The sequence below is a fragment of the Chionomys nivalis genome, chromosome 24 (assembly GCF_950005125.1).
Source record: "Chionomys nivalis chromosome 24, mChiNiv1.1, whole genome shotgun sequence".
Taxonomy (NCBI): Eukaryota; Metazoa; Chordata; class Mammalia; order Rodentia; family Cricetidae; genus Chionomys; species Chionomys nivalis.
Window position 1 is genome coordinate 11,643,189 of NC_080109.1, and position 23,182 is coordinate 11,666,370.

The 23,182-nt window shown below is 39.0% G+C and overlaps 1 protein-coding gene across 2 annotated transcripts in view; it reads right to left on the bottom strand.

Moving 5' to 3' along the window:
• The window catches only part of Nmd3 (NMD3 ribosome export adaptor), a 30,910-nt gene that overhangs the window by 4,234 nt on the left and 3,494 nt on the right, over positions 1-23,182 (bottom strand). For both annotated transcript variants that reach the window (XM_057757289.1, XM_057757288.1), the window contains exons 4-14: positions 22,457-22,553; positions 20,167-20,247; positions 18,209-18,337; positions 17,462-17,552; positions 10,569-10,647; positions 9,423-9,519; positions 8,013-8,130; positions 5,979-6,124; positions 4,244-4,356; positions 2,986-3,058; positions 1,387-1,493 (exon numbers count right to left, since the gene is read on the bottom strand). In XM_057757289.1, coding sequence (XP_057613272.1) covers positions 1,387-1,493; positions 2,986-3,058; positions 4,244-4,356; positions 5,979-6,124; positions 8,013-8,130; positions 9,423-9,519; positions 10,569-10,647; positions 17,462-17,552; positions 18,209-18,337; positions 20,167-20,247; positions 22,457-22,553 — 1,131 coding nt within the window. The remainder of the gene's footprint in view (positions 1-1,386; positions 1,494-2,985; positions 3,059-4,243; positions 4,357-5,978; positions 6,125-8,012; positions 8,131-9,422; positions 9,520-10,568; positions 10,648-17,461; positions 17,553-18,208; positions 18,338-20,166; positions 20,248-22,456; positions 22,554-23,182) is intronic.

Consider the following 23,182-nt stretch of genomic DNA (forward strand, 5'->3'; position numbering starts at 1 on the left):
CAGGACAAGCTCCAAAACCACAGAGAAACCCTGTCTCGAAAAACAAAAACAGAAAACAAACAAAGAATTAAGGTCACAGGCTAGAGAGACAGCTCAGCAGTTAAGGGTCTAGGTTCACTGTATAGTCCTAGGGGATCTGACACCTTCTGGCCTCCAGGAGGACTATATGCACATGGAACAGACATAAATTCAGGCAAACACTAATCCACATAAAGATAAATAAAAATATCAAAAAAAGAAAAAAAATTAAGGTCACATTTTAATGTATTCAATAAACATTTTTAGAAAAGATTATTTTCATGTCTGTTTAAGTTATCTGGGTAATATCTAATGTCAATGAACTATTATGTTAAGCTTAAATATAAGCAACCATCTATTTCTGATATCCACGTGGTAATTATTCATTATACTGTGTGTGTGTCTGTGTGTGTGTGACAGGCTTTCTCTGTGTAGCTTTGATGCTTGTCTGGAACTAGTTCTTCTAGACCAAGCTGGCCTCAAACTCACAGAGATCCACCTGCATCTGCCTCTTGATTGCTTTAATTAAAGGTGTGTGCCACCACCGCCTGGCTTATACTTGAACTTTTTAAACTAAATTATTTTCATTAACACTGCAATTATAAAAGACAATAACCCAGGAAATGATTATTGAGGTTGTATAATGTCATTTTATTCCTTTATGGATTCTCCTAAGTAGATTCCATTCATAACTTTCTCTTCCTACGTTAATTTGAGTACAAAAATCTATTAACCTGAAACTGAAAATCTTCTGTAAAGCAAAGGACAGGGTCAACAAGACAAAGTGACAGCCTACAGAATGGGACAAGATCTTCACTAACCCCTCTCAACAGAGGAATCGAAAATGCCCCTCAACCAAAGAATGGATAAGGAAAATGTGGTACATTTACATAATGGAGTACACAGCAGAAAAAAAAATAACGACATCTTGAATTTTGCAGGAAAATGGAGCTAGAAAACATTATTTTGAGTGAGATAACCCAGACACAGAAAGACAATTATCACATGTACTCACTCATAGGTGGTTTTTAAATATAAAGCAAAGAAAACCAGCCTACAAACCACAATCCCAGAGAACTTAGACAACAATGAGGACACTAAGAGAGACTTACATAGATCTAATCTACATAGGATGTAGAAAAAGACAAGATCTCCCTAGTAAACTGGGAGCATGAGGACCTTGGGGGAGGATTGAAGGGAGTAAGGGAGAGGCAGGGAGGGGAGCAGAGAAAAATGCAGAGCTCAATAAATATCAATTAAAAAAAAAAAAAGAAAAATCTATTGGGTAACAGCAATTTCTTTACAACGTAAGTCTACCCTTCCAAGGGCTTCCCTTGAAACAGCTCCCAAGCTTAGGAAAAGCAGTACCTTTCATCATCTGTGTCCATGTCTTCTCTGTCCCTCGCAAGCTCTTTCAGCTTCCAGTTTCTACGGCGCTGGCGTTTGGTACGGTCATAGCTCTTCTTAATTAACACCTGTAACAGAAATATCTGCAGTTACAGAAAAGAGACACACAGTAGGGGAAACATTCAAAACTTCGGGATGCCAGGGAGTCCAACTGTCGGCCATTGTTACACTTCAGGAGAAAGGTGTCAAGAGGGTGTCTAAAACTTTTACTATGTATTCATGAGGATACATTTGAGTATTATTTATCTAACTGAAAATTTCAAATGACTAAATGCTAAATTTTTAATGCCAAAAACTTGCATCGTTTTTATTATATTTTTTCAGTCACCATTCATATAGCACATTTTGAAACATTACAGACAGATACTCCATTTTTTTCACAGTAATAAGCACTTACAAATTTACATGAATTTTATAACATTTAATAATTATATAGTGAAAATTTTAGAAAACAGAAAAATTCTGAGATGACAAGTGATCTCCTCATGAGACCATCCTGCAGCTGGAGAGATGGCTGAGTAGTTAAGAGCACTTGCTGCTCTTGAGGAAGACCTGTATTCAGTTCCCAGCACCCACTCACAACCATATGTAACTTCACATCCAGAGGATCTGACACCCTCTCTGACATCCACCAGCACTGTTCACACATGGTGAATACTGACACATGCCAACAAGACACTCACACACGTCAGATCAAACAATAAATCTAAACAATAAATACCCACTCTGACCCATACCCAATTCTTTTCTGTCACCAACTGAAGAACAGCCAGAAGAGATAGGAACCTCCTATCACCAAAACTCCATTTTTGCTCAGAGTTAAAGAAATTCATGTTTATTCTGAAAATACTAACGAAGTGGAGCAGGGTCCTATCCTTCATCTACTGCTGTTTATGGACTTTAAACTCACCATGACAACTCTACAGACTTTTCCAAAGTAAAAGTCTGTCTCCAAGAGTTTTCAATTTTAATTTGTATTTAATAGTTAATAATGGACTTAATTCTAAATGTCCTGTGAAGCTGAGAAAATACACAAAATAAGCTGAGGCTAACATAAGAGTGAGCCTGAATAAAATTTAGAGGTCTCCATTTCCAGGTGCAAACTCACTTTCCCTATATCAGCAGTACTGGTGGACTAAAGCGAGGGCATTCTGCATGACAGGCAATCCCTTTGTCCCCGAGTAATGTCCCCAGTCCTCTGGTTCATTTCTGTTCTATTGAGACAGGGTCTCATTAAGTTTCCCAATCCAGTCTCAAATTCACTCAGACTCACTCTCTAGCCCAGACAGGTCTTGAACTTGTGATCCTCTCAGATCAGCCTCCTGCACACCTGAGATTGTAAGCCTGTGCCACCAGGTCAGGCAGGATCAAGTGTTTTGCTAAGAAAATGAAAATCTGATTATTATTGGAGGTAGGGGTACCCTGAATAAATCCTCAAAATTATATCAATCCTCTTTAACACAGGAAAAACAACTACAAAAAAAAAAAAAAAAAAAAAGGAAAGAAGGAAAAAGAACAACAACAACAAAAAAAAAAACCCACAAAATCCTAAAGCCTTACCACATCTGGAACTCTATCTGACTTCATTTTGTTGACATGCTCATCGTTTAAGTTACAGTTGGCCAAATCAAATCTGAAATGTAAACAGTGAAGAGTTTATTAAGTATCCTTGTGTATAAAATTCTGTTTTATATATATCATCTCTATATATGGACACACACCTATCTTTCTAAGTAGAAGATTTTGAATACTCCCCATTTAAGTTTTGAAATTTTGGGCTGGAGTGATGGCTCAGTGGTTAAGAGCACTGGCTGCTCTTTCCGAAGACTTAGGTTCAATTCTCAGCGCCACATGGCAGCTTACAACCATTTTAACTCCAGTTCCAGGGGATCCAACATCCTCTCCCAGCCTGTAGGCACCAGGCACATACACTCATACAAGAAAAAGATACACATAAAATTTAAAATTTTTAAATAGTAAATAACAGTTCTGAAATACGCTATGTGGTGAACATGCTTCTCTGCAGACAGGTACACACTGTACACTAAGTCTGTCACTGTCCCTTGTGTCCTCTTTCCATATACTTTTTAAGGACAACATGGAGTGACACAGCAGCCCTAATCTCAAAATGCAACTAAGTCTGCAAGTTTATAAAACAAGCAACAATCTCTCATTCTCTTGTAAACAGAGCTCAAACTGCTGGAACAAAGCTCATGTCTAGAGGACACTAACGAGCTCAGATGCAGACACAAATACTTACTTTTATGGGTGCTGTCTGACATAAAGGACTGTTGTTTTATTAATTTATTTATTATGTGTATGTGCCTGCATGCATTTATGTACACTATATACATGCAAGTGCCTAGAAGTCAGAAGCATCAGCTCCCTTAAAATTGGAGCTACTAATAGGTGTGACCTACCTGACAGGAGGACTGGGAATTGAACCTGGGTCCTCTGTAAGAGCAGTGCACACAACCTCTGAGCCATCTCTTCAGCCCTGGTTATTTCCAAAAAGTGAAGCATTTTCACAGTCACCTAAACAACCCACTACCATTAAAAAGCTATAGTCAAACTATATAAATTCAGTATTTAATTACCAAAATCTTTGAATAACTGACTCAGATGATGGCCCAAATGGAACTACTATTGGCTTTTATCCAATACATGGTTTTATAGTTATCAATAATAAAATAAGCTAGAAGGCTCTTTAGGACCTCTTAAATCTTTCTTGAAATTAACAAGCTTAGTATCTTACTGACTTATGAAGAAAACTTGCAATGCTACCTGGCAAGTTAAAACACGACAAAATAAAACAAACCCCAGCACCAGGTCTCCAGGATTTAAAAGATGTCCCAAGTGAGTCCGACAAAAATACTGCTTATCTGTGTCCATTTCAGATGTCTTCTGGATCCAGACCTCCCCAAGGGTATGCTTAGCAGAAAAGAAAAAAGAGTCAGTAACAGAACAATTCAAGACTCATTTCATGAAAAAATTAAATATAAAATTGACTTTTTTCTTATTCAATATGCTCTTAGAACTGCCTTCTACTTTCCAGAATTCTAAAACCCTGTATATAAAATGTCTTCAAAGGAAACCATAAAAACAATCCAGAACTTGTATACAACATTAACATTACCCCCTGAAAAAAACAAACATGCAAAATACATATACAGCACTTTCAAAGGAAATGGTTTCAGAGAGAGACTGGTTAACTCAGAGTGGGCACAAAAGTAACTGGAAGGGTAAAAGGATCATCAAGCCCGAAAACAGTTCAAGCAAATGCCTGTAAGACCCAAGACTTAAAAACAAACAAATTAACCAAGAGTTCAGAAAACCTACCAATGACACCAGCACACTAATAGTGAGCCCCCTCCCGTCCCCCGACACACACACACTGGGCTGGAGAGATAGTTCAGTGGACAACAATGGTTGCCACCAAGTCTAATGATGTGAGCTTGATCCTCAGATGCAGCTCCTTCAAGTTATCCTGATTTCTACAGGTACACATGTGCACACAAACAGCCTCCCTCCTCCCCAAATACAATCTAAAAGTACATTCATCTCTGAAATAGTCCCATAAAAACATGTCTGTCAAAACGCAGGTGCTCTTCTAATTTAGAGAAAGACAATAAAGTCGAGTTATATTGACACTATAATCAAACAGGAATAGAGACCCAGAAGGTAGTATATTCTACTAGGGATGTGCTCTTTCTGTTTAAGAAGGTGGTATCATAACAAGACAGGAAAGCATTATCACTGAAGAAAAGATTTAAGAATTACAATATTCACATAGTTTAATGTGTGCTCCCCACCTAGATGCTAGTCTGAGCAAACTTCTGAGTCAAAGGAAGGAATCTGAACGTGGACCAAATGTCGTTCTCATAGTGATAAACTGATTGCCTCAAAGGAGTTCCGTGTTGTATAAAAAAGTATGAATGATTTCATATTCAATAACGATTCAGAAATTTAATTGTCCACTTGGTTCTCTCCCACCAAAATAAATATGAACAATGAATTTTTAAAAATAAAATCAGAAAAAAAGCCTTTTTCCCAATACAAAAAGAAGAAAATCGACTTAGACTATAGTTCAGCAACCTTCACCACAATGATCCATTCAATTTCATTGTTTGTGAGACAGTGTGTCAGCATGTGTCTCAGTATGTAGCCCTGGTAACTGACATACAAACCAGGCTGGCTCAAACTCAAGGATCCGAATTCTTCCGCCTTCTGAGTGCTGGGATTAAAGGGATGCTCTACCAGACCCAGTGATGACAACTCCGTTTTAAAGGAATTGTATTTCTTATTTGTGTGTCTGTGTGTATAAGACAGGGTGCTGGCATATGCCACAGCACCTGGAGACCAGAGGAAAACTTTGTAGAGTGGATTCCAGGGTCCCGGCTTGGATCAAGAGACTTCACTTTTACCTGAGTGATGCCTCTGGCCCTCACAGCTAACCTCACGGTGTATTTCTTTATCTGGACTTCACATTTTATAATCACTAACAATCGAAAACCAAAAACTTCTGAGGGTAAGAATGGGCAGATGCTGCTTACTTTTTTTGATAGGACTCCAGCCCCGGCACTTCGTTTCAGATCTCGGACTATGCTGCATTCCATCACAATGAACTCTTCGAGCTGTTTAGGGTGGCATAAACTATTGAAAGGGTGGCTCCAGAACGTGTTTCCATCAATATCGGCAACTAAGAACAAGCATAAAAACAAGATTACTGACAAATGTCTAAGTCATCAAACGTGTTAACCAGAAGGATGTTTATAACAACAGGAAGAATCAGGCCAATAGGAACAGAAGTCAAACCGCTCTAAGTCATCGCTCATTTCCATATATGAGCTCCACACCTCCCACGGCACAAGCCAAATATCGCGTGTCAAAAGATATTTATATCGTGTACCTGTTCTAAGGGGAGTTCACCAAAGCCAGCTGACAATGGGGGCTAACTGAGAAGCCAATGATAAAGGCACTGGGACTTGTTTCCACTACATGTACTAGCTTTTTGGGACCACAGTCTATTTGGATGCACAGCTTCCTAGGCCTGGATGTAAGGGGGAGGGCTTTGGACTTCCCACAGCGCAGGGTTCCCCGCCCTCTCTTAAGCAGGGAGGGAGAGGGAGGAGGGTGAGTGAGGGAGCGGGAGGGGAATGGGAGGAGGGGAGGAAGTGTAAATTTTTGAATGGGAAAAAAAAAAAAAAAGATATTTAAGTCTTAGTTATGTAAGCAGAATGCCACACAACAAATTCAATCAGTTTTATGGTGATTTCATGTGCTGACGTTTCATTATAGGAACCTACTGGTCAAGTTAAAAGCCATAAAGCCTACTTTTATCTGACAGGGACGAATGCCCACCCTACCCTATGACTGCAAACAGACCTTAGTTGATAATATAATCAATGAGTTTCTGAAAAGTATCAAAATACAGAAAGCTTATAAGAAACTTAAGAAAAAAGATTGAGGAGACAAATATCAAGACTATCACTATCGCCGGGCGGTGGTGGCGCAGGCCTTTAATCCCAGCACTTGGGAGGCAGAGGCAGGCGGATCTCTGTGAGTTCGAGACCAGCCTGGTCTACAAGAGCTAGTTCCAGGACAGGCTCCAAAACCACAGAGAAACCCTGTCTCGAAAAACCAAAAAAAAAAAAAAAAAAAAAAAAAAAGACTATCACTATGCAGTCTTCCTTTCTTAAAAAAATTTCTATAAAGATATACTAAAAATCACCCATAATAATGGTGAAAAGTTAAAATTCCTACTTAAACTAGGTACCTCACTGGATCACTGCTCAAATATCCCAAAACTTAAAATACTTGTTCAAAAACTAAAACTTGCAGGCTAGCCATATAGTTTAGCAGCAGAATCTCTGCCTAACAGGCACAAATGTGTGAGCATACATACATGTGGCAAAAAGACTTAGTCACCAAAATTATATGAGTCAGAAAATTTTCAGAAAATGAATAAAACTGAACTATCTATAAGGTTACAGTAAAGTTTCTTTAAGACAGAAAGAAAATAACAAAAAGCTCTATAATGCCTGTATTGTTTTGTTTTGTTTTTGTGAGACAGGGTTTCTCTGTGTAGCTTTGAAGCCTGCCCTGGCACTCACTCTGTAGACCAGGCTGGACTCGAACTCACAGAGAGCCACTTGCCTCTGCCCCCCAACTGCTGAGATTAAAGGCGTGCACCACCACCGTCCGGCTAATTGCAGTATTTAAAAGTACTAAACTTAACTATTAGTCTTCCAAAATAATATTATCAAGAGTAACATTTGGGACTGGATGCAGCTCACTTAGCAGATGCTTGGCTGGCATCCACCAGGCCTCGGGCTCAATCTCCAATAGCACGTAACCTGGTTTCAGGGCACACCTCTGTGATCCTAGCGCTGGGGAGGCGGAAGAGGCTCAGGCTCTGAAGGCCATCTTTGAATACAAAGTTTAAGGCCAGTCTAGGTTACACGAGACCTTGTCTCAAAAAAAAAAAGAAGAAGAAAAGAAAAAAAATGAGTATGGGGGAATAATCAACATAAAGGCCGTGAGTGATTGCTGTTACCACAGAGGACAAAGCTAGTTCCAAAGCTTACCTTGTAGGGTGTTCGGGTCTATGAGATGGATGGCACTAGTTACTCGAATACAAATACATATCTGGCTCATATTTCCAAGACTCTGCGCCAGTTTTGGTGATAGGCAGACAACATTATCCTAGACAAAAAGAAGTAACATCTAAAACAAGGCAATTCTCAGTTAGCTGCCTTTGATAAACACTCATTAGTAAACCTGACAAAACTGTCTGTCTGAATTTGTGGATGGGCCAGTCAAGAATTATCAAGTCTGGGCTGGAGAGATGGCTCAGTGGTTAAGAGCATTGCCTGCTCTTCCAAAGGTCCTGAGTTCAATTCCCGGCAACCACATGGTGGCTCACAACCATCTGTAATGAGGTCTGGTGCCCTCTTCTGGCCTGCATACATACACACAGACAGAATATTGTATACATAATAAATAAATATTTAAAAAAAAAAAAGAATTATCAAGTCTGATTCTGCCTAGAGGACACTACCACACCTGGCTCCACAACATTATTTTTCATCTTGGGCCAATAAAGGACCTGAGAAATGGAAACACTCTGTACATTCTTAAGTTGAGCCCATTTGTCACTATGTAGACTAGCCACCTTAAATTCAGAGAGACCTGCTTGCCTTTGCCTCCCAAAGACAGAAATTAAAGGCAAGCGCCACCACACCAAGCTATTTGTTGGATTTTACTCATTTATTTATTTATTTATTTTTAAATTTTTTTTTTGGGGGGGGGGGTTTCAAGACAGGGTTTCTCTGTGGTTTTGAAGCCTGTCCTGGAACTAGCTCTTGTAGACCAGGCTGGTCTCGAACTCACAGAGATCCGCCTGCCTCTGCCTCCCAAGTGCTGGGATTAAAGGCGTGCGCCGCCACCGCCCAGCCCTCATTTATTTTTTTTAAAAGTGTTTTATCTTAGTACATTTAAATGAAATGATAATATATGTTTTAAATGTTTTATTGAAATGTTTACAAGTAAAGACGATTCTATGATCTCATTTCCATTAATACTGTAGTCAAAATCCTGTTGGCCAGGCTAGAAAGACAGCAGAAGCCAAATACAGATTCTCAGCATTCAGGTAAAAAAAAAAAGTTGTAAGCCTGGAAGTGGAACTGGTTCTCTTTACCTGGGCTCCAGGGATCCAACTCAAGTCATCAAGCTTGCACGGCAAGCACTTTAAAGGATAAACCATCTCCCCAGTCCAATCTTTTCATCATAATACACCAAAATGAAAAGCATTCCAACCCATAGCTATAAACACAGATTTTAGATTTTTTTTTTTAAACAAAGCTGAGCATGTCAAAAATCACTGAAGGAAGCTATTCTTATTTTTAGCCAGTAGGAAACCAGGAGCAATAAATTATATATAATCAATTAATTACTATTCTCTTACAGACATGAATTAATTACATAAAAAGAGGTACCTTGCATATTGGAACAATTTCAACAGAAAAAGTGCTCTTGTAATTGTATGTGTTACTATGGATATCTTGGGAGATCAATCTTTGTGATGCTTTGTATCTATTAAGAAAAAAAATAGTATTAATAGAAATGGACAGGTCCTTCCTTGTATAAAGAAAGGGACATCAATTTTCATCAAATCAAAGTCCAATGCCTTCACACGGCTTCCTAATGGTGTGACTGGCTTTAACTGTCAACCTGACATAACCTAGAATCAAGCACAGAGAAGGACGGGGCTGGTCTATGAACATGCCTGTGGGGAGCTGTCTTTATTGAGTAAACTGGTATGGGAAGACCCGGCCCCACAGTAGTACATTCCCTAGGCCAGCAGGTCTCAGTCTGTGGGTCCTGCATATCAGATACTTACATTATAATTCATAACAACAGCAAAATTACAGTTAAGAAGTAACAGTGAAGTAACTTTATGGTTGGGGTGACCACAGCATAAGGGACTATAGTAAAGAGTCACAGCCTGGGAATATTGAGAACCACTGTCCAAGGTAGAGGGCCCTGAACTGTTTGAGCACAGAGAAATCGAGCTGAGAAGAAATAATCAAGCAAGTGGACAGGCACGTCCACATCCATTTCTCTGCTCTTGGATGAGATATGACTCACTGATTTGATTTATCCATGATATGAACTGTAACAACTGGAAGCTTAATAAACCCTTTCTCCTAAGCTGCTTTCTGTCAGGGGGAATCATCACAGCAACAGACATGAAACTAGAACACAGGGCAAAGCTACTACATCTCAAACTTTCATCAGAATGACTATACTCTAATCCACACTAATGTTCCTGCTAATCTCATTTTTCAATATAAACTCAGCTTGTGAAAATTTCCTTAATCTTGAAGTCCTAGCTCTTCTCTCGGTCTTCTATAGCCCAGCCTTACAGTGTTCATTAATATGGAGTTAGGTTTAGCTACCAAAAGATTCTTCAGCACTCTTTGGCTAATATAAAACAGATAACTCAATGTTTCATGACTATTTAAATAGTCGTGCAAAATTTTAATTTTAACAAAGTAATATCTAAGCCTGAGGAAAAGATGTGACCTATATATGTCCTATTCCCTGATCCAGGGACTTAGACATTTAGGTTCACAACATACCTGCAGGGAACCGCACCCTGAAGAAACTCCACCATCTTCTGAGCATGTTGTTTTGAAGAATAGTAGAAATCCAGACCATCTAAAAATATAATAAAAATGGTTCTGTAAAACAAGGTCTTCCTCTAACATGACCACATCACAAATTAAACCCATAAGTAAAATATATTATTAGAAAATTGTATAGCCAAAACATGTTGGGGATATTAAGAACTGTTTGGCAAAAAGGCAGACAAAAATCAGGTAAGAAGCTAAAAAATGAAAACAAGATTCACATTAATTCACAAGAACAAAATTCAAGACCAAGAGACAAAAGGAAAAGAATATGTTACGTAATAACTGGAACCGTCTACCAATAGGATGACAAGCGTCCTAGCTAAAGTGGCCCAGGTGGCATTACCTACGCCAGTGAAGTGTCATCTCACACTACCAACAAAGGGACAGCCAAAAGGAAGTCTACTGCTAAGGAATATTTATGAGATACTGAAATAAGAATTAAATTTACCCACAAAAGCCACGACAATATTGAGGGAAAAGAGCAAATTCACAGGACTTATATGAAATTAAGACAGCATGGGGCTATTATAAAAGTTCATGCAAACTTGAGACTGCAGAAAACAACTATTTAACCAAAAGACCTTAAAAGAGGATCAACGGCATTTAACCGATAAATGATGAATTTAGACACTTTACATCAATTAAAGAGTCAGGACCCAACTATGAATTAAAATTATAAAGCATAAACTGGGGGGGGGGGAGTGCACACCTTTAATCCCAACATTAGGGAAGCAGAGGCAGGTGGATCTCTGTGAGTTCGAGATCAGCCTGGTCTATGAAGCGAGTTCCAGAACAGCCAGAGCTGTTACACAGAGAAGCCCTGCCTCAAAAACCCTCCTCCCCGCAAAAGTAAAGCATATAAAAAATGAGTATTTCTGTGACCTTAAACTAACAGTCCTCAAGTATAAAAAAAGCATGACTAAAAAATTAAAGAATTTGATTAGATGGTGTTGCATACAGTTTCCCAAGATTAAAACATTCCATCCTGCAGGGATGCGTAGTAAGAAGGAAGGTAAACAACTCAAAATAGCTTCACCCCTAAAACTAGCCACCTTCACTAGCAACCCTGTCTGCCACAGTAAGCAGAGCTAAGCTACAAATAAGACTCTGAGATCAGACCAGCTGCCTGGAAGAGGCTTAGACCAAATGAGTCCCTTAAGAAGGATACTCTCCAAGCAGCTGAGCTGCCCGCAGGCTGTGTGTAGCATGTTCCTGGCTCCCAGCTTTGCGAGCTGTCGCCCATATAGGCTGAGGTGGGCTTTGGTGATACAGCTGTCTTTGAGCCATTCCTGTTCTGTAAGTAACCTCTCCCCCATATTCCTGTAAATAACCCCAGTCAAAAACACTGGTTCAGGGGCTGGAGAGATGGCTCAGTGGTTAAGAGCATTGCCTGCTCTTCCAAAGGTCCTGAGTTCAATTCCCAGCAACCACATGGTGGCTCACAACCATCTGTAATGAAGTCTGGTGCCCTCTTCTGGCCTGCAGACATACATGTAGACAGAATATTGTATACATAATAAATAAATATTTTAAAAAACAAACAAACAAAAAAAAACACTGGTTCATCAAGTTGGACTTTGGTGGTGTCCTTATGTATGGTCTGTAGTGGGATTCCTATCAGGGGTGAGTAGACAGGTGTTACAACCCAGCCGCCCCCAAACCCAAGGAAAACTTCTACCACCCAGTATCTGGACTTCATCAAACTTTAAAAGTTGGAATTGGAGAGATGTCTAAGCAATTCAGAGGTTCTTTTAGAGGACTTGGGTTCAGTTCTAGCACCAACATGGCAGCTCACAACCCTCTGCAACTCCAATTCCAGCAGGGGGCACGGGTGGGGTGTCTAATGTCTTCTTCTGGTCTCTGTGGGCATTGCATACATATGGTGTACTTATATACATGCAGGCAAGACATTCATACATATTATATATATATAATATTATATATAAATAAATATATATATATATATTTTTTTTTTTTTTGAGACAGGGTTTCTCTGTGTAGCTTTGGAGCCTGTCCTGGAACTCACTCTTTTGATCAGTCTGGCCTCAAACTCAGAGATCCTCCTGCCTCTGCTTCTAGAGTGTTGGGATTAAAGGTATGCGCCACCACCACCCAGCTAAAATAAATCTTTTTTTTTTTTTTTTTTTTTTTTTGGTTTTTCGAGACAGGGTTTCTCTGTGGTTTTGGAGCCTGTCCTGGAACTAGCTCTTGTAGACCAGGCTGGTCTTGAACTCACAGAGATCCACCTGCCTCTGCCTCCCGAGTGCTGGGATTAAAGGCGTGCGCCACCACCGCCTGGCAGAATAAATCAATTTTTAAAAGTTAAAAAAAAATTAATGTTGCCGGGCGGTGGTGACGCAAGCCTTTGATTCCAGCACTCAGGAGGCAGAGACAGGTGGATCTCTGTGAGTTAGAGACCAACCTGTTCTACAGAATGAATTTCAGGAATGGCTCCATAGCTACTGAGAAGCCCTGTCTTGAAGAACCAATAATAATAATAATGATGATGATGATGATGATGATGTTTGCAATAGAAAGAACAACATTAAGAAAAGGAAGACAGGCTATATATAGCCCAGGAAAAAACACTGCAAATCATACAGGAATGAGAGACTTATACGTAGAACATGCTTCCTATCATTTGTCTTTAGTGAAATGGAAAGTAATGCCCCAGTAAGACACCACTATAGACTTCCCTCTACAAAGATGGTCAGCAAGTAACGTAGAGAATCCGGAACCTTTTAACACTTCTGTCAGAAAGGTAAAGACCACAGCCTGTTTATGTTTCTCAAACATAAACCCAACATAAATTCCCCATGAAACTCGGCACTTCTGTATTTAAGTACAGACTTGGAGACAGAGCTCAAGAGATGGCTAAAGATGATGGATGGATGGATGGATGGATGGATGGATGGATGGATGGATAGATAGATAGATAGATAGATAGATAGATAGATAGATAGATAGATAGATAGATAGATGCTCCCTAACTTCCACATGTGGCATACCATATGCCCCAAGAAGATTACATACATAAATCATGTAATGAAAATGGTTCATGAGGAGACCAATGTCTCAAAGGGAAATGACATTAGCTATGCCAGGAGGTACTTCAATAAAGGGCTTAATGGACAAGTTCTTCAAAAGCCCAGAGGGCAAACTTTGTAGCTTTCTCCAGTGCTAATATAAACTGACAGCAAAATTGGATAAAGCACAGAACACATTTGTTGGGACCATTTAGAGTCCTGGCCTCCAGCTGCTCTTTCCTGCTAGTGATCTTTACTTTCCTTCTGATTTGAGTTACTAAAAGCTGTGTCAAAGTTGTTTACCAGCTCTGCTTCGCGAGCACGTGTTGCCTTGGCCTTGAGGATCAGAGGATAAAGTTTTCAACTGTTGGCCCACCTGACTGTTGGGTATATGCCTCCATGGCTATTGAATAAGGGGCACAGAACAGAGGTCTATGTGTGTTTGTGTGTTTCAACCTCCAGCCCCTTGCCCGGAGCTCGGGAACTGAATGGTAGCATATAGAGCGCAGACAGGCATTGTGCGCTGCACACATTCATGTATATATGTTCATACACACCCAGCACATGTATCCATTAGGAACCTTAACAACTGCTTACACACAAAACAAGGTACTAAGGAGACTGAGGCACTGAGAGTCCAAGGACAGTGTGGGCTACAGAGACCCTGCTGTTCAACACAAACTGCTCTCCGTATTTTTTATGTGTTTGGAGGGGGATGGAGCTAGTGTTTTGTTTTGTGAGAGAGAAAGAAGATGAAACTGGAAGGCAGCATCTGAAAGGAGTTGGGGGAGGGAAGAATACAAGTAAAATGTATGAAAATGTTTTTAAAATTTTAAAAATATGAGAAAAGGAAAAAAAGAAAATTGACTTCAATATTCTTAGTGCCAGAAGGTAACAAACACTGTAAAAACACATACAAAACAAGACAAAATAGATACATGAGTGAAGGTAATTAACAACAGATAACTCACACTAGAAACAAAATGATTAAATGCATAAGAAAACTTTTATCCCTTATTACTAATCAAGAAGTACAGATTAGCCGGGCGGTGGTGGCGCACACCTTTAATCCCAGCACTCGGGAGGCAGAGGCAAGCGGATCTCTATGAGTTCGAGGCCAGCCTGGTCTACAAGAGCTAGTTCCAGGACAGGAACCAAAAGCTACAGGGAAACCCTGTCTCGAAAAACCAAAAAAAAAAAAAAAAAAAAAAAAAAAGAAGAAGTACAGATTAAAACAATATGCCATTACATGCGCAAAATTTAGAAAGGCCAACCCAGTTCTAACCATTACCAGTAAGTGTCGGGAAAAATGAAAAGCTCCCTGGTGCTGGGAAAGTAATATACTAGCACTGTTATGGGACATCAAAGTTTATATTTGGATTCTCCTGTCCAGCAATTCCAATTCTTAAATCAATTCCCAAGAAAAACCACTACATATACACAAAGATGAAGAAAAGGATAGTTATTCAGTCCTACTTTCAGCAGCAAAAAGTAAAATATAAGTCTACTAATAAATCAATTTATATATCCACTAACTAAGGACTATCAGAGAATAATTAAAAATAATTAAATGGAAGTAAATGCACTGCTCCTGTAAGTCTTCCAAACAGTTAAAAGCATCAGAGTCACAGAGCACTTCATGAGAGCAACTACTGAAAAGTTAGAGTAGACTGTTTTAAGGAAGTACACTATCTCTAGAGATGAGACAAATAAAGGTAAAGTGAGAGAGGGGTTCTTAATTTCTATACGATTTGAATGTTTAGAATTATTTTTAAATACATACTTTGTTTCTATTAATATGTGTATGTTTGTGTACACACGTGTACAAGGTGCCTACATAATGAAGAAGGCATTCGATTGCCTGGAGTTAGAATTGAAGGTGGATTTTGAGCCAATGAAAATGGGTGCTTGGACCAGACTCCAGTCCTCTAAAAAAACAACTAGCACTCTTCCCTGACGAGTCATCTCTCCAACTCCAATGTTGTTTAAGTTACTAATATACAAGTTAAGGAAAACACTCATTTAAGTCAAAAATTAGTAATAAAAAAAGACTTTAGCTAGAAGAAGGGTTGTTAAACCTGCAGCACTGGGGCTTTGGCAGTAATTTTAAAAATGAATTTAGCCTTTTGCCAATGAAACATTCTGTAAGAATAATTTCTACTACGGTCCTTAGCTAGAATATGAATGAACTGAAGGCAAACAAGCAATCCAACAGACTCTCATGTTGCCCAGGCAGGCTTATACAGGGGACAACCTTCCAACGCTCACTCCTCCTGCCTCCAGCTCCCAAGTACCGAGACGACAGAAATGCAACACCACACCCAGCTTTGAGCTTCTTCATCAGACATTACTCAGCACTTTTCCCTATGGATTAGCCAATCAATAAAGGAATCGTGTACACAAGTGTGGTGGTTTGGATGGAAATGGCCCCACAGGCTCATAGGGAATGGCACTTTTAGGAGGCGTACCCTTGCTGGAAGAAGTATGTTACTGGGGGAGATTTCAGATGCCCAAGCCAGGCCAAATGTCTCTTCCTCCTGCTGCCTGCCAATCCAGATATAGAAATTCCAGGTACCTCTTCAGTACCATGTCTGCCTGCAAGCCAGTTTCCCACCATTAACAACCTCTGAACTATAAACTAGCCCCAATTAAAGGCTTTACAAGAGTTGCCGTGGCCATAGAGTCTCTTCATAGCAACAGAAACCCCTAACTAAGACAAGATATCACTAAATTGTTTCATGATGCAGACAACCCTATGTCTACCAGTAATACTCTCAACATAGAGGCACAGATTATGTTTTCACATAACTGATACTGCTTTCTCATTTAAGGACTTTGGTCATTTCTTCAAGAACAGTCACCATCAGAAATCATGTATTTTAAAAAGTGACTTAGAAAAACAACTCTTGTCTAACAATAACACCAACCAAAACCTACTAGTAGTAGGAGTCTTGCGTTTGCTTCAAAATATTTAAATTATTAATTTCAGAACTATGGCATCGCCATCAAATATATATATAAAAGTGTGCTGCATCTACAGTGAACACTATAAGCCTACAGTGTCACTCAGGGGCAGTCACATGAAACCCAGATGGCAATCTCTGCCACCATCAAAGAAACCATGCCAAACAAAACCCAGCATATTCTGAGACAGAACTTAGAAACTACCATGAAATTTTATATTTCAGAACTCCATTCAGATTTTTCACTATGTATTCATCCCTCTTTATTTTCTGAGTTTATACTGAATTCTATCACACATTACCTCTCAGCACATAAAATACAGAGAAAAAGTAGAAAAGAACTTAAGAGATCTTCCAATCAGAGCAATCTTTCCCATATGAAACATGTTCTCAATGAGTTTTTTATTTCTTTACTCTGCATTAATGGAGTCACTGGCTTATTCTTCAAGACAAACAACACATAGAGGGCAAGAACTAATATTAATACAGCATTATATTCCAAGGACAAAGAATGGCATCTATCATAAACTAAATGCTTATTATAATAAATGAACTGGGACAGAGGGACATCACACAGAAAAAAACAGTTCTAGATACGTGTTATCCACAATAGCCACTAACGTGTGTTTAGTATCAGCTAACAGAAGAAAACTCAAAACTCAATTCCTAAATTAAGCAACATGCACAATGTAGATATTAAATTAAGAATTTCTTTTTACACGTGTACATATACGCACATGATTTTTTTAAAAGAATTTGCAACTGCTTCAAAAGCTGAAAAAGACAACGTTATTTGGGATAACTGAAAGAAAATTTAGATAGTTTCCAATTCTTTTCAATTTGAACTTACCATGAATCTCTTTGATACGCAATGTATTCTGATGCATTCCGTATTTCAGAATCAACTGCTCCAGATAGTAGAACGTTTTCTTGTGAAGAGTCTAAACACCCATGCATTAGACAATCAGTACATTATATGCCAAAAAACATTAATAAGTATAGTATACAATATCATTTGCAGATATAGCACATTGATTTTTCTTTTCTTTTTTTTTTTTTTTTTGGTTTTTCAAGACAGGATTTCTCTGTGGTTTTGAAGCCTGTCCTGGAACTAGCTCTTGTAGACCAGGCTGGTCTCGAACTCACAGAGATCCGCCTGCCTCTGCCTCCCGAGTGCTTTGATTAAAGGCATGCGCCACCACCACCCAGCATAGCACATTGATTTTTCAAACAAAAACATCCTTTAAAAATTAACTAAAATGGGGCTGGAGAGATGGCTCAGAGGTTAAGAGCACTGGCTGCTCTTCCAGAGGTCCTGAGTTCAATTCCCAGCAACTACATGGTGGCTCACAACCATCTGTAATGAGATTTGGTGCCCTCTTCTGGCCTGCAGACACACATGTTGTATACATAATAAATAAATCTTTTTAAAAAAATTAACTAAAACATAAAATAGTGATGTATTTCCAAAGTTGAATGTTCCAGAAACCCAGATTCTGGTTATACATCAAGGGAACAGAGATGGTTTTATCAGCTATTTATAATGGGCAATGCTAAGTTCATGATGCAGAATTCACTCGTTATCTGTTTTCAGTACCTTCTGCCTGACTTGAATCACGGCCTTCCAGAAATCCTTAGCTTCTACTCTATGGCAGTCTCCACACATTTGGGACTGAACAACATAGTCCACCACAAACACTTGCTGAAGGATAGCACCATTCATCACCTGAAAAAGAAAGCAATTGCACTCCTTCACTCTTACAGTTCTGTCCAATAGGGACCGCTTTCTTTATTAAAGAAAAATAAGTAATTTGAAACTTTTTCTCCGAATACATTAAGGACACCAGTAAGCTAAAGTTAAAATTATAAAATTAAGCTATACTACCTATTTTGGGAGAAGAGAGGGACATACAAGGATTGAACATGGGGCCTGATGCACGCTGGCCAAGCACTCTACCACTGAGCTACTTCCCTCATGTGGGATTCCCCTCCATATGCTGGGAATGCCATTGGTTAATAAAGAAACTGTCTTGGCTTGTGATAGGGCAAAAGAGTAGAGCTAGGTGGGGAAAACTAAACTGAATGCTGAAAGAAGACGAAATCAGGGAAAAGCCGTGTAGCCCCACTGGAGACAGATGCCAGAACTGATAAGCCACAGTCTTGTGGGGATACAAATTAATGAAGATGGATTAATTTAAGATATGAGTTAGCCAGAAATATGCATAAGCTAATAGGCCAAGCAGTGTTGTAAATAATATTTTACAAATAGAAATTTTAAAAATATAAATATTTTATAAATAATAAATATAATGTGTGATTATTTCGGGTCTGGGCAGCCAGGAACAAACACACAGCCTTCCTACAACACTCACCCCAGTGGTAAGTTATACTGTTTTAAGAAAGGTACACATGAATTCCAAGTATTAGATTACCATTTTAAGTTTACCTCTAGAAAAAGTGGTTGTGAACATATTTTTTAAAAAACTTGGGGGTAGGGATGTGGCTTGATTGAGAGTGCTTGTCTGTCACACTTGAAGCCTGGGGTTTGATTCCCACTGCCATATAAACCAGGCATGCTGGCACACACCTAAAATTTCAGCATTTGGGAAGAAAAGCAGGATTTGTGGCTATATACTGAGTTTGCAAACTCAACCTAAAATTTTTTTAAAAGTTATATATATATGTGGACATGCTGTGTGTGTGTGTGTGTGCGTGTATTATGTGTGCCTATGTATGTGACACACAAAGAATTCACTTTTAGAAGAACAGTAAGAAGGAAATTCTCCACAAACAATGAAAAGTTGCCTGGGAAGCTTTCTAAATACAGTCTAGGAGTATACAAAGCTTGATGGTAGTGAGTTCACCTGGCACACTTGAGACCTTAGGCTTGATCTTTAGTACTTCAGGAAAGTAATAATAAACAAACAAATCCAGAGATTCTGATTCTGCTACTGTGATATACGATAATAAGTCAAACTTGAGAATAAGTCTTACCTAATGTTTTAACTTCAATCTTTTTAAAATTAATTATTTTTGCTTTTTAAAAAGTTTTAACTTTTAACTGTGTATAGATGTGCACATGAATGCAGGCAGCCATGGAGGCCAGAAATAAGTGCTGGATCCCTTGGAACTGGAATTACAGGTGGTTGAAATGTTGGTGCTAGGAACTGAACTTTAGTCCTCACAACCCTGGGATTACAGGCACCAACAACATACGGCTGCTAAAAATGACTGAGGGTTGGGCATGGTGGTACACACTGCCTTTATTGCCAGCACTCAGGGGCAAAGGCAGGAGGATTTCTACTTAGTAAGTGCTAGGCCAGCAAGGGCTACCTAGTGAGAGCCTATCTTAAAACAAAAACAAAATCTTTAACGAGACTACTGAATCCACTAATTGACCCAATTATAAGTCAGATGATTAAAAGATAACAAAAGACTAAGATTTAAATTATACTCTTCCTTTTAAAGCATTTAGTCCATAAAATAATTTAACATTAGTCCCTCATTCTCATGGCTTCTATTTTAACCATATTAAAGGAAAAATGAATAGCTTACCTCTTTCTGAATTGTCAATTTAACTTTAAGCCTCTTGGAATGGGGCTCAGTCCAAACAAAGCATGCATCGACAAGGCGAACCTTCATAAAATATTGAAGAAAAGAAAGGAAACCTAAGTCCCATCTGAGAGACGGAAAGATGAATAAATACCTCATTCATAAACAACTCAGATCTTTGAAGGAACATGGGGTGAACATCATTACAACACTGACTACAAACAAATCAAAGGTCTATCACTAAAGCCATGGCAACAAAAGCAGCACGTGAAAGGGCAACCTAATGGTTGCACAGTGAGCCAAGAAAGAACTATAAAAAAAAGCTACTGCTCTTAAAATATACAAATATAAAATTTTTAAATAACAAACTGATGACTTCATTATGCAAAAGAAACACAATTATTCCGTAAATAAAAGCGTCTATTCAAGTTAATATCTTTCTATGTTGGACTATAGATTTCCCTCCTCCCCCTTTTAAGAATGTACATTTGCTGGAGAGATAGTGGTTGAGAGCACTGGCTGCTCTTCCAGAAGACCCAGGTTCAATTCCCAGCACCCATACGGCAGCTCATGCTTGTCTATAACCCCAGTTCTGGGGCTTGTGACACATTCACACAGATATACATGTAGGCAAAACACCAAGGTACATAAAATAAGTTCAGAAAGAAAGAATGGACATTCATTTGAAATGTATTCATGTACTGACTACGTAACTATAACACTCACTGACAGATAAGGAACTAAAAACAGTTTGCTAATCTTGATGAACTGAATATAAAACAGGCTAGAATGAGAACTTTGAACAAAAAGACTGAGAGAACAAGATGGAGCCTTTGTAATAATCTGAGTAGAAATCTGAACTAAGAGGAACCAGAAATAAGAGAAGCAAGAGCAGCTACTTAGAAGATAATTCTATAAATTTAATATCTATAGATTAGAAAGAAGAGAACATACACCAGCACAAAGTCCACGGATCCAGCTTAGGCAGCTAGATAATACAATTTTTTTTGACACAAATAAGCAACAGGTTTAATCGAGAAAGATCGCTTCACGGCATCTATGACACACATAAGTGGACAGTATGATACTGGTCTGGAGGTGCAGGGAGAAATCTGTTAAATAACAGACTGAAAAGTGTGAGCAAGCAGATTAAAACTGTATCAAATATTGCCTGGTGAGAAAAGACTAGTCACAGCAGATGCAGTCCTAAAGCAGAAAACCCACCCAATATGACTGAGGAGGCTACAGCAAATCCCAGTAGTCAAGAAACCAAGTCAGACAGAAGATGAGCAGCTTCCTAACCAACGTCCCCCCAATCTTATAGTCCTCCCCACCACCGCTGCCACCTCCCCATTTCTCTCTGCGGAAGAGGAGGAAATGTACACAGCCCTAAATAGGTCTGTGCTCTGTCTAAAGGCTCTAACCTCCATCTGCAGGAATGGGGAGACTCTGATACCCACTTCAGCATTCAGAAGGCTCAACACACTTCTCCTTAGACAGGCAATTGCCAATGGTATCGAGTCCTTTGTCCTTTACCCTAACTGTCTCAGTCACCTTTCCATTTCCTTCAATTAATTTCCACAGGGTTCTTCAGTCTCTTCTGCCCCCATCTAACCAACCCTAAAATCATTTTACTATGCTCTTTATTCATAACAAAACCTAAAAAAAAAAAAAATTCAATGGAGCATCTCTTTCCTTTCCCTTCTAGTTGTCATAATTACATTGTTTCCCTCCAGACAATTAAAAAAACCCAGACAAATAAATCAAGAGCTTGAAAGATTCCAGACCTTAAAAGTATTACTGCTAGAGCTGGAGCAATGGCTCAGTGGTTAAGAGCACTTAGTGCTCTTCCAGAGAACCCGAGTTCAATTCCCAGCTCCCACAAATCAGCTCACATGCATCTGGAACTCCAGTTCCAGGGGATCACAACAACATCTTCTGGCTTCCAAAAGCACTGCACACACAAATACATGCGGGCAAAACACCCATACACATAAAATAAAAACAAGTATAAGTCCCCAAATTTTTCTAATAAATAAAACTATTACTGCTGAATAAAGGGCAATATAAAAATTAAGTGTGTGTGATCAAAACATTTGTAATGGGACTAGCAAAATGGCTCAGTGGTAGAGTACCTGGCAAATATGGGCAAAGTCCTTGGTTTAATATCCAGCACCAAAAAGTAGATGAAAGAAAAAGAAAAATAGGAGCAAAACAAACAACAGTCACCAAAACAAAGCAAATTCCACACGGAAGAATTTTCTGAAATTGAGTGTTTTAACCATCCACCTACCTTACTTAGAGGTGCTTTAATTTTTTTCAAGCACAAAGCAAGAAGCTCCCTGGATTCTAGAGCACACTGTATCCACGATGCTGGCGGCTGAAAGTATCTGAAAGAAGATAACACATTAAGTCTACCACTCACTTCTATAGGCCCTGCATAACTTACACTGATTATTAACCAGAAGCATACTCAAAGCTACTCTTAATCCAAAAGATTAAAAACCTCATGAGAGACCACTGTCTTTAGCTCAAACTGAAATTCTGAGAAAGCCAATATGAGATATCTACCATCTGTTTTATCACCTCAATTAGTAAAATCCCAGTTAAGAGGCACTGAAGATAGCTCAGAGATCAAAGTGTGTGCTGCCAGGTCTGACAATCTGAGTTCACACAGTGGAAGAAGAGAACCAAGTTCAAGTTGTCCTCTGACCTCCACATGCACAGCATGGCAAAGTGCACATACATACAAAACAAATCCATAAATGTTAAAAAAAAATTCCAGTGAGGAGGGCTGGAGAGATGGCTCAGTAGTTAAGAAGACTCAAGCTGGGTTTCCAGTACTCAATACTGGCAGCTCACAAATGCCTAGAAGTCTAGCTCTAAGGAGATTCAATGTCCCTGGCCTTCAGGGCATTGCACTCATATGCACATGCCCACACATACACCAATAAAATAAAAATAAAATTTTTACAAGTTCCAATAAGGATGGCAAAATGCCCAAAATTTCCTAGAGGCT